Source organism: Mugil cephalus, chromosome 17 (assembly GCF_022458985.1).
Source record: "Mugil cephalus isolate CIBA_MC_2020 chromosome 17, CIBA_Mcephalus_1.1, whole genome shotgun sequence".
Taxonomy (NCBI): Eukaryota; Metazoa; Chordata; class Actinopteri; order Mugiliformes; family Mugilidae; genus Mugil; species Mugil cephalus.
In genome coordinates, this window is record NC_061786.1 from 16,588,876 (window position 1) to 16,601,493 (window position 12,618).

Consider the following 12,618-nt stretch of genomic DNA (forward strand, 5'->3'; position numbering starts at 1 on the left):
GGACACGCCCCCCCTGCGCATGTGTCTTTCAGCGTAACTTTATTTGTTATGATCAAAAATTACAAAAATCTAACGACACTTCCTGACTTTAATCTGGTGAAATTGAATTGAAAGAGTTTGGATATTTTATTAAATTTATAAAATTATATGTATTTTTTACTTGAAGGGATTAAACATACAACATATTTTAGCATTAATGCTATGAGCATCAATAAGTAAAAGCACTAATTAAAAGGATAGGAACATTAGCATAGGATTGTTAGGATGGTTTATTCTATTAATAACCAAATCTGACAATTATCAGTAAAAAAAATAAAAAAAAAAAAAAACACTTCAATTATATGAATAATGATCATGATAATAAAACGGATAAACTTGTTAAGTAATGTGCACATATCACAAAACTGCATCTTAGCTAAGTATAGTTCTTTGCGGGTTTAATGTATAGTGTATAAATATATACTCAATGAATGCTGCACCCTGAACTATTGGAAAGTTGCACAATGCAATTTTAAATACAGTGATGGTTGTACAAATATTAAAAGATGGAGATGTTTAGAACTATTCACATATTGACAGTATTATGTATATAATATATACATATATATTATGTATAATTTTATACCTCGGTGCAACATGAATGAAATATTACAGTTTGCTGCAGATAAAAGGGTTACATATTGATAATGATTAATTAATACTCAAGGATTGCAAGGGTGCATCGGCTGAGCGACTCAATCACACTGAGTCAGTGCTGCCCTCCAGTGGTCATGTGTCCACGTTACAGCTGAATGAAGTAGACGCAAACATGCAGGAGATACAGGAGGTCATGTGATCAAGTTCACCTTTTAAGTTTAAGTTTTCTTCCTGGTGTGTTTTCCTAGTCTTTCATCATTCATTCGTATCATTAAACACTGGGATATATTTTTTATATTATTGGAAGTTGTTAAATCATCAAAGGAATCAAAATCTGTACTACAGAGGTGTGAGGAACCTTCATCATTTGAGGCCTTTAAACTGTAACAATGATACAATTATTAGTCATGGTAATAGTAAATATATAATGATGGCAGCAGGAACAGTGTAAACTTTGTGCACAGCAAAGCTGAATTTTGTGTGGGATACACCTGCATCCTTAGAACCATCTATCTCAATACAGACATGTACTCTTAGGTGCAGTAAATAATGCAGGAGGCTTACGCGAAAGTCTTTGGTGGTCTGTGTGCAATCTTACACCAACAACCGATCTCGGCTCGGGGTCCACGACCAGAACGGCAGCTACAGGTGGAGCGCTCGTCTGAGACCAGGCGACCGGGAGGAGAGAGAAACCGGAGAACACCTCGGAGTCACACAGGGACGGATCAGGTGTCTGAGAAAGAAAAGACTTGAAGGGGAGAGAGAGAAAGATGGAGGCCTGCGTGGGTTCAGAGTTAAAACTTTGATATCATCCGACTTTCCTGCAATCAGGCGCTATGTATTTTTGTTTAGGCCGAGAAGGAACCACCTGGTTCTAGTTGAGTGTGTCTTTGTGAAAGTAAAACAGGTAAATGTAAATGAAAGGGAAGGAGTCAAGGACAGAAGGACGGGGGTTAATAGAAAAATAGAGACATGAAAGGGAGGGGCTGGAAAGGAGAATAAAGAAGAAAGTGGTCGAGAACTTCTCCTCTGGATTGGCTCTGCTCTGGACTCTATAAACCCCTCAGCCTGCCTGAGACTGAAAGTAAGCTCCTTAATGTTGCTCTTTCTTTACATTACACTTTTACTGCTCTTTTCTCAAATTTAGATGAACTTCAATGTACAATTTAAGTAATATGTCTGCCAAAATAAGATGTAACCTAGAAAGCTCCCGATCCACACAAACAGGAAAGGAATTTACCTTGGTGTTTTGTTGCCTGGAAGAAATAAAATGTGTTGTTGTGAAGCGTGGAACTCTAATCTAAATGATGCACGGTGCAGCGAGGCACGTTGGGCAGACAAACACAGCATCACGTTTCAAACATGTCCGGCACAAATGCAAAATGCGAGCGTGAACTCTTTCACAGATAATTCTGGACGTGATACTGCAGACTGTCTATCTGTCTGGCTAAGGTTAATTAAACTGAACTAATGAGCAATGAAACATATGTTGCTCTGTTTCAAAACACTCATAAATCAAAATTTAGGTGACCAGTATATTGCTGTGTAAATATTTAGTCAGTATGATGGCTTTATTACACTTTAACGTGCGCTAGCGTTTACATTTTTGCACCGGGAGCTTGTGTACGGCTGCTAAACTGGAAGCTAAAGGGTATAAGGTCAATATCAAGTGTAATCAGAGGCTGAGAGTTAGCTGGCGATCTTTCATAGCATACCCTTGTGAGATTGATGCATTTGGAGCTTTAAGCAGGATCAGCTTAGCTTAGCATAGTTTAGCATAGTGTGGAGATTGGAAGCAAGGAAATTAAACCTGCCTCTCAAAAGCTTGAATCGTTGACGTGTTACTTCCGGTTTGGTTTGATCTCTTTGCAGAAACCAAAGTATAAATAGAAGAGGGAGAATCTTTTTTATGGGAGGTTAGAATATTATGTGCTTTGTTGTTTCCTCAGTCTCAGGCTCAGATGTCAGAGAAGTTGGAAGAGACTCTTTGAAGACACACGGAAGAGCTGTTTCCCTTTGCTTCCAGTCTTAAAACGGTGCGCTAAGCTAACTATCTCCTGACTGCAGTTTCATGTTCAGCCAGCAGATACAGTTCAAACACGGCATCGTTTTGTCCTAAGAGGATGACTAGCACGCTCATTTTTAATCTTCTTTTTTTTTTTTATTATTTGCAATGTGCTCTTTATCTGCAAATCAATGTCTCAATAGGCCAGGTGATCGCCATGTTTATAGACAATAACGTGATGACATGGCTGAGGTGTTAAATGTTAACAGCAAGGCTACGCCTGTCCCAGGGTCCAGGCAGGTCAAAGGTCCACCGTGTCCCTCCTCCTAGGAGAGATAACCAGCTCTACAGTCTCACCGGTCTCTTCCTCTCTGTGCCTCTCCGCTCGAAGCCTCGCATACACCTGGAAGACTCCACTCTTGTAGCCAGGCCAGAGGGACCTGCACTGAGAGGATTATTAGCTCAGGAAACACAGACTCTTGTGAAGGTAACTTGTCTCCTTCTGGCTTTTATTTTGTTGTTTATTTTATGGATATTTTAACTTTTAAATGCTGCGGTCTCCTCACTAATTTGCAAGGAGGAGTGTTGAAGGTTTTTAACTGTGACTGCTTGGTGCATTTTAAGGAGATTGTAAAGTAGTCTAAGACACTATAATCATTTATCTGCTTTTGTCTCAGTTAAACATCTGCATTTAATTGCCTTAAAATGAAGAGGATCTCCCTTAAGGCGGCCTTCTGATGAGACTTTGTGCCCGCTATCAAAATCCTAACCCGTGCAAGTTGCAGGTACGCACAGCGTGAGCTACTATGGCGAGTTACGTCACACAGATTTCCAGAGAGGACCTGGAGGATCTCCGAGAGGCCTTTAACAAAATCGGTGAGTGCCGCACCGCTAGCGCACCTAATCTGGCGATGGCAAATGAGAGTTTAACTGCCAGCCATAAAAGATTACTCTTATACAAGTGTGTTTTTTATTTTATTGCTTGGATGTACTTTGTGAGAGAGGTTTTTTTCAGGTGTGATAACAAAATGCCAGGTTTTTTATCAGTTAATAAGTGTATGATGAAAAAAAAAAGGTGGAGATTATGATGAGCTAAATATATGAGGGGCACCTCCTGTGTGTTATTGTGTCATATACTGTACAGAGATAAAAGTTTTGAGGAAATTTTGTCCTGTTTAAAACAGTGTAAGCATTAATTTTTTTACCAGAAAGCAACAGAGCAGAAACACTTTTATTTATTTGATGTGATAAAACTAAATAATTTTAATAAAAAAATAAATAAAAGCATAACATAGTTAATTATTGCTATAAGCATGGGATCTTTACTGTTCTTTATTTATTGATTTTGAACATTTGGGCATTTATGTAAATGTGGATACAGTGAATGCTATCATCTGTAGATGTGTTAATTGGCAAAATGCAACATGGGACTCATGGAAACTTAATTTAGTTTTGCAGAATATGATCACAATAACCGGTGTAGTGCAAGTGTGTGTTGGACAAATAAAGGTTGACCTGTTATCAGTCTTATCTTATTTGCAGTCAGTGATCAAAACAGATGCAGATAAGTTCATACAGACTTTAAATGTCCGTATCAAACTACCCTGTAATCCTCTGCTGACTCGCTTTGTAAAATTTACGCTGGCACAAAAGTTTAAGTCAGATATCAGTAAGTTAAGTCCGTTCATCCTTTGGAGACCATGAACATTTGCACAAAATGTGACTTTTTTTTAAATTTTATTTTTATCCAATAGCTCTGCTGAACACAATGACACGATAAGGAATTAGAAATCCTCCAAATGGACAATGTTGTAAAGCGGAACTCTTAGACCAGTAATATCACACTAATGCAGTAGCATGTGACGAAATACGTATCATTTCACATGTTTCACAAGCCACAAAACTGAAAACAGACATTCTGACAGAATGTCCCTTTGACTGGCATTGTAACCACATGGTTGATCTTTTTTGTAGTAGTAGTAGACAATAAAATGCTTAATTTCTCATTTTGTACCCATTTCTAACCATTCAATTTGTGAGATACACTTATATATACAAAAATCTAAGGTGAGGCTTTTATATTTTTTGAGATACAGCACTTTTGAACAGATGACCATAGCTGGAAAATATACATCATACAGCATTTATTCATACAGTATCAAAATGCTCAGTTTGCAGTGCATGCTGTTAATATAGATTAACAATGAATCATATGTAATTGCAGTTAATCGTACTTCTTAGTGTGGAAGTCAAAGGGCTCTATGCAAAATAATAATTACATTTATAATAAACAGATTTAGTGTTTCATTAGACATTAGTTTGAATGCTGTATGAAAGTAGTCAGTTTCCAATTGTTATTGCAGCGAGTAAATAGATATTTTTATTTGTACGCCCGTCTCCAGACATTGATAACAGCGGCTATGTGAGCGACTACGAGCTTCATGAGCTGTTCAAAGAGGTCAGGTTCAGCTTGCCCGGATACAAGGTGCGGGAGATCATGGAGACCTTCATATCCGGGGACACGAACAAAGACGAGAAGATCAGCTTCGAGGAGTTCGTTTCTGTAAGTTTGAGCACACACACACACAGGTCGTGAGTGAATACACAGACTTGCAATGGACTTACGGTGTCTGTTTGTGGTCAGATCTACCAAGAGCTGAAGAGCAAGCAGCTCAGTGAGACCTTCAGGAAGTCAATCACGAGGAAGGATGGGATCCGTTCGTTTGGAGGGATGTCAAGAAAATCCAGCGAGGGAACCCAGCACTCCTACTCTGGTAGGACATTATGCATTTAATATTACTGTATGTCTATGATAATCTTCAGTTTGTCACAGAAAGCAGATTATTGAAAATAATTTACTGCTGTTGTAGACACATGTTTTTTTTTTTAAAAAAAATAACAACGTCTCCTCTGTCCATTTGGATGATAAAAAATCTTAATCACACATTCCAAGTCCCAAGCTTTCCTAGTATTATACTTATTGGGAGCTTTAATAACATTGTGCTGTCATAAATTGAGCCACAGATTATGATAGAAGCAATTTTACTCTTGAATATAGTTGTGTACCTCTCTAAATTCTCAGTACAGTTTTTCAACAATACCTCCATCCATCCACTGTATATACCCACTTAACCTGCTGAGGTTGGTTAATTGGCAGTTAATGATGACTTAAACTGAGACTAATAGATTATCAATGATTGTTTAGATGAGGAGAAAGTGGCTTTCGTTAACTGGATCAACAAAGCTTTGGCGAAAGATCCAGACTGCCAACACCTGCTGCCCATGAACCCTGACAATGAGAGCCTCTTCACCTCTGTCCGTGACGGCATCCTGCTATGGTATTGACACAAACACACTCACATTTTAGTCACGTGCACAGGCAACAAGGTTTTTGTATAATTATATTTACTGCTGAGGTAAATGAGGTGAGACAAGTCCATCTCCATATACGGTTATGTTTGATTGTCGACTAGTAAACAGCTAGGCTAAGTATTTTTCACTTTTATCTGGCAACAAAGGTTAATGAGGAATGGTGTGATTATGTTTTATTGTGTTTTTTATTATGGTCCACCGCTCTCGGACCACTTTTATTTAACGTTAGGGTTTCACTATATGATGGACTTTGTACATTTAACTGACGCCTGCCTCAGAGGGGAGGCGACACTTTAGAAATCTGATTCGGCAATCACCTCAGTCACTTTCACTTCATCCGTATCAAACTGCTTGTTCTCTTTCAGTAAAATGATCAACCTGTCTCAGCCTGACACGATTGACGAAAGGGTCATCAACACCAAGAAGCTTACCACCTTCAAAATGACAGTGAGTTGAAGGTTTCCATGAGTTTTCCTAAACCCATAAACCCCATGCCAATGCTAACTTAGCATGCTAACTTATCACTGCAGTAGAGGAAGCACTGATACAAGCAGGTTGCCCCGTTCCATTAAGCATCTCAATAAGACATGATAGTTAACTAGCATGTTCCCATCCCATAAGTCGAATTCAGCCATCATTAACACACCTGTGTCTGTACCATGGGCTTGTTAGCTTAGCTCAGCATACGGACCTGAATTGAGGGGAAGCATAAAACAGTATCAACATCATCAATTATTATTTAAGAATGAGCCAAACTATTTCCTGGCTGGACATAACAGAATCAGTTTCTGTTATCAAATAGCATCTAGAGTCCACATAAACGGCCTTTTCTTTGTTTGTTTTTACTGCCTTTTTTTGTGTGTTATGGTTGGGCTCACGTGTGAGATGAATGGAGGTTAATAGTTTGGGAACGGTTCTTCTTAATTTTCTTAATTTATAACATGTATTAGCTTAATTAACTGTCAAGCCTTTGCCTTCCTTATATTAAGTTAGCCTGTCCTTAGCTTGCTACATTGTTAGCCTCAATGGCTCCTAGATACCGTAGCTGTGTTCTCAGGACTTACGACTGATGCTACCACCTGAATACCAAACATTTTGTCTTCACGACTTCTTGTGTTGTAACTACGAGTTCCATTTGCAGCAGGCTAATAACTAAGCTAACAGCAAACACTGAAAATACTCTTTCCGGCCAAAACGAAAGTATCCACCTGGATTTAACTAAGCAAATAGGTTCTAGCATCATATTGGGTATTTACTGCATGGGTGATTATATTTCAACTGGCAACAAGTTATTTAACCCCAACTGATGCAATGGGTAGCTTCTCATTTCTTAAACAACCATGTGGAAAGACACATCCCGCTGTCATGGAAAAGATGGTAGTGTGTTTGAGAAGGGTCTAACCATTGGCATGCATCAAGCAGACAATTCAGCAGAGAAATTGAAGCAGAAACTATTAAAGTTGCGTTGAGAAAACTGGAAAGATAGTGGGGAACCATCTTCTTCCAGGAAGAAATGTGGTCAGAAGGGCAGATGAAGTGACGCCCCCATCATATCTAGTACCTACTGCACAAGCCTGTGGGGGCAGTGCCATGATCTGGGATTGCTGCAGATGCTCAGGTGTAGGTTCAGCAACATTATGCCCAAAGAATGAGGTCAGCTGACTACCTGAATCTATTGAATGATCAGGTTATTCCATCAGGGGATTATTTTCTTCCCTAATGGTCCGGGCATATTCCAAGATGACAGTGCAATGGGGTTCCAGACCTGAACATTGTGAATGTTTGGGATGTGCTGGAGAAGGACTAACACCTGACTGTACTGTAAATAAAATGTGGATGTCACCCAAGTCCGTAACAACTGAAACTGTCCAGTCCCGTAATGTTGGACTTTGAGAGGTCTGTAATACATTAACCTTTTTATTGCATTTTCTTCTTTTTTTCCATATCTGCTTTATGTGTGTGATTATATAACTGTCTCCTCTGTGGAGAAGTAAAAGTTTTATTTTTTACTGGACAATTGGACCATCAACCCATTCATTCTTAGCCTCAGTGGTAGATAGCATCGATTGGTGCATTTGGTTTCTAATTGTGTCAGGAAGCAGTGTAAAACAAGAAAAATAAAGGGTCTGACTTTCATTGAAAAAAATAACTGATATCAATTAATGTGCGTTTGCAGGAGAATCTCGTGCTGGCCCTGAACTCAGCCTCAGCAATCGGCTGCACAGTGGTGAGCATTGACGCCCATGATCTGATGGCTGGGAAACCCCACCTGGTCCTGGGACTGTACTGGCAAATCATCAAGGTTGGCCTGTTTGCTGATATAGAAATCAGCAGGAACGAAGGTCAGTGCACACACACACACACACACACACACACACACACACACATTAATAGTTGCTTTATTAATGGGATGCTGTGCAGGCTTCCTGTCATCTGCTTCAGCAGATCTTACTGCATTTGTTGGTTAATATGTTCTCACTCAATAAAAGTAAAGATGCAATCTCCTATCTTGATCTTGTAGGCAAGATACAAGGTTTTATTGCTTCGGATTTAGTGATCACCTCCCCATTGCGTCACTTCAGAAAGAGCAGGACAACGTACGAGAGGAAATGGACACATACAATTATATACAATTGAGCATGAGTCTGAAGTTTTGACATTTCAGCAGAATTCAAATCTCCAATCTGCTTGAGCAAAAGTAACAAGACAGTGAAAAAAATACTCTGTTACTCTAGTAACTCTACTAGAGTAATAGAGTATTCACTCTACTTGTCCTGCAAATGAAAGTGCACAATGACTTGTTTTATTACTGTGTATAGCAGAGGTCTTCAACGTTTTTTAGGCCAAGGACCAGTACTACTTGTAAATATACAGTGTTATTATACTGTATTTTTTTTATTTAAAAAATGTGCAACAGTAGGGTGGTTAGGGTGTTAGTTTAAATTTGTGGGGAACAATTAAAAAAATATACATAACAAATGTTTCATCAATCAAAGATTTTTACGACCCCCACCCCTGCAGTACCTCCACTAACCCCCTAGGGGTCGCGGACCCCCTGTTGAAGATCTATGGTATATGGCAATTAGTAGAAAACAGAAATATATTTCAAATATTCTTTAGGTTCTGACAGTGTGCATGCTTTGAGTCAATCAACAGTGCCATTTAACAAGCAAATACTCATTGAACTATATCAATTATAAAAGTTTTGTTGTGACAAGAAGAACTTTTTTTTGTTTTTTAATCTGTTGTTGATCTCTAGTTGCTTTATGTGTCCTCCAGGTCTGATCGCCCTTCTGCTGGATGGAGAAGAGCTGGAGCATCTGATGTCTCTGTCCCCTGAGGAGCTGCTCCTCCGCTGGGTCAACTATCACCTACGCAACGCCGGGACGAAACCCATCACCAATTTCACCGAAGACATCAAGGTGCTGCACGCAAAAATAACACGCATATGCAAACACACACGCACAAATTGATAAAGACATGAGAGTAACTCTTGCACGTTGATTCTGCAGGACTCGCGGGCGTACTTCTACCTGCTGCGCCAGATCGCTCACGAGGAATCGAAGGAGTCGAAAACTTCCATCAACATCGACTTGGACGGCCTCAACGTAAGTCACTTCATCTGAAATCATCGAGAGAAGCTAGCGGATGTGAAATGTGAGGGTAAAAACAAAAACTGTGATGGTTTCCTTTTCCTTTGTGTGGATGTAAAGGAGAGAAACCTGGAGCGAAGGGCCGAGCTGATGCTGCAGCAGGCGGCCAAGATGGACTGCAGGCAGTTTGTTACTCCTCGCGACGTCACAAACGGAATCCTCAAGCTGAACCTGGCGTTCGTGGCCAACCTGTTCAACATGCATTCTGGCCTGCAAGGGGCCCAGTACAACGGAGGCCTTGAGATGGCGCACATAGAGCGTGAGGCCCACCTGCCGCTGTGGTTTTGAGCGCACGGAATAAAAAGCACCGTTCAGCAAGAAAATACTGACAGGTTGTGGTGATGGTAGAAGATACGACAACATTTATGACCTCTCCGTGTCTTTACAGCTGAGACCCACGAAGAGAAAATATATCGCAACTGGATGAACTCCCTTGGTGTCTCTCCACATGTCAACCACCTTTACCGGTATGCAACCAGCTGTACACGAGCATAATCACTCTTGTCAAGGAGTTAATACTTAACATTCCTTAAGTTATCTATTTAAAGTTATCTGGGCAATAAGGAAATCAGGTGAGCATCATCAGTAAACTACAAAGTTTCTTCCAAAAGGCTTTCCCTAATTAAAGATTGAAAGAAAGGGAGTGGTTTTCTGTTTTATGCTTGTACAGTTTGTTTTTGTCTTATGAAATAATGCAGTTTTTACTATTTACACTCAACAATACTTCAAACAACAGAAAACTACAGTAATTGTTTTACTGATTCTATTTAAGGTTGGATAAAATCATATATTTTGTTGTTATTTGTGAGAAGAGTCCCAGATTTTTAATGTTACGTCTAACTACTCATACAAACGTGTTACCTACACTTATTAAGGTAAAATAGATGTTTCCATCATTGCTTTACTGTACTAAAACTCCTCAATGGTAGCTATGGGCCCAAATCCCCCCGAAGTAATCCAGTGTTCTTGATCATGTTGTTTTTATCTGATTTCATGTAAATTTCCCTCACCTGTCTCCTCATATTTTTGCAGCGACCTGTGTGACGGCCTGGTGATTCTGCAGCTCTACGAACGTGTCAAAGTGCGCGTGGACTGGAAGAAAGTCACCAGACCTCCATATCCCCTCCTGGGCGCCAACATGAAGAAGGTACGACAGCGGTGGTCACAAAAAGATCCATTTTGATTTAACAAGAAAATTAAAAAAAATAAATAAATACATTTTCTTTACACATCTCAGCTTGAGAACTGTAACTACGCAGTGGAGCTGGGCAGGAATGTGGCTCACTTCTCTCTGGTCGGCATTGGAGGAGAAAACATAAACCAAGGGAGCTCCTTGCACACCCTGGCTCTGCTCTGGCAGCTCATGAGGAGGTACGTGCAGCCCACGAAACCCTTCAGAGGTTCGGATACGCTGCCGTTTCTCGTGCAGTTTAAATCACCTGCTTGTTATCTTCCAGGTACACGGTTATGGTTCTGTCACAGCTGGGAGACGGAGAGAAGGTTGGAGATCAAGTCATCCTGGACTGGGTCAACTCCACGCTGACCCAGAAAAAGAAGAAAACGCAGATCACCAGCTTCAGGGTGCGTGCGTGTGAAAGGAGATGACGAGGAATTAGAGAAACCTGCACGTGAGATTAACCCTGCTTCCTTGTCCACAGGACAAACTGATCAGCACTGCTCTGCCAGTGATCGACCTGATCGACGTCATCGCTCCCGGCACAGTGAAGTGGGACATGGTGAAGATGGTAGAAAAGAAAGAGCTGGATGAAGAAGATAAACTCAACAACGCCAAGTAAAGGATGATTTTCTCTCATGCCACCTCGAGTGCCACCTCAAGTTTGTATTTGCCACTCTATAAACGTCTCTTTTTCCCTGTCCTTCACCAGGTACGCCATCTCATTGGCCCGTAAGATCGGAGCTCGTGTGTACGCGCTGCCCGATGACTTGGTGGAGGTGAATCCCAAGATGGTGATGACGGTGTTTGCCTGCCTCATGGGCCACGGTTTAAAAAAGTCCGTCCGCTGAAACAGACATGAACAAGCCTGCAAGGGGGGACAAGGGGGATAAAAAAAAAAAAAGGCACACAATATACATTTTATTTCTTTTATTTCATCCTGCCTTCATCATGGTAATATTTTGACCTTATTGTGATAAACAGCCACAAGGCAATTCTCTGTTAATCTTGAAAGCAGTACACCTTTTCGTAAAGATGGGACTCTTTTCCCACCAGCAAAGTCAATGCATTTATCTCTCCATGATTTCTCACAACGAGCTCTTAATTTGTCTTTGATTTATCATATTTGATAGGAAACTACTAAAATTCTGTTTACTCCTTCGACACCATGAGCAGGAGATGCTCCAGAAGGAAAAGCTGAATCAACTGTTCTTCCTCTTCATGTCTGTACGTGTTATGCGTTAAATGTTGCTATTAAATTATTGATTAAATGTTCTGAACATCGTGCATGTTGTCTCTAAAAAAAAAAAAAATCTGACTTCTTTGAAAGCTTTAAGGCAAAATGTACATGTAAATAACAGATGCAAATAAAGACAGTGTTTCCCGACAGTGGGAATAAAGGTACAATGTCCAACTAAAGTAAAAGTATTTTGATTTAACGTATGTTCTGGGTCTGCAGCTCTTAAGGATAGTGACGTTTGATATGATCCTTAGAAATTCAAAAAACAAAACAAAAAAAAACTGGACAGTAAAGAAAAAGAACGGACAATGTGACTGACTCTTTATTCAACTGATTCTGATGCAATTTTGAAACACACAAAACAAAAATAAATCAAAAACTTGTCATAAAATACATGTTTTTAGGTGATGTGTTTTATGGTTCAAAATGAATGTCCATTCTTGCCTTTGTAAATGGAGTCAGGATGGGGAGTGGGGCATAATTCAATGGATAACAATGTCAATATAATAACTTGAGACCTCAAAGTAAAGAGAAACTT

At 39.9% G+C, this 12,618-nt stretch overlaps 1 protein-coding gene across 1 annotated transcript; it reads left to right on the forward strand.

Annotated features, from left to right (window-relative positions):
• The first annotated feature begins 2,962 nt into the window (after window positions 1-2,962).
• LOC125024149 (plastin-1-like) lies at window positions 2,963-12,127 on the forward strand. The gene is made up of 16 exons (XM_047611846.1): window positions 2,963-3,128; window positions 3,427-3,517; window positions 5,044-5,204; window positions 5,286-5,415; window positions 5,847-5,979; window positions 6,379-6,460; window positions 8,190-8,355; window positions 9,293-9,435; window positions 9,526-9,621; window positions 9,727-9,925; window positions 10,055-10,133; window positions 10,699-10,813; window positions 10,904-11,037; window positions 11,124-11,247; window positions 11,325-11,458; window positions 11,553-12,127. Exons 2-16 carry the CDS (start codon window positions 3,448-3,450, stop codon window positions 11,689-11,691), a joined length of 1,905 nt encoding a protein of 634 aa, XP_047467802.1. The 5' UTR covers window positions 2,963-3,128; window positions 3,427-3,447; the 3' UTR covers window positions 11,692-12,127.
• The last annotated feature ends 491 nt before the right edge of the window (window positions 12,128-12,618 follow it).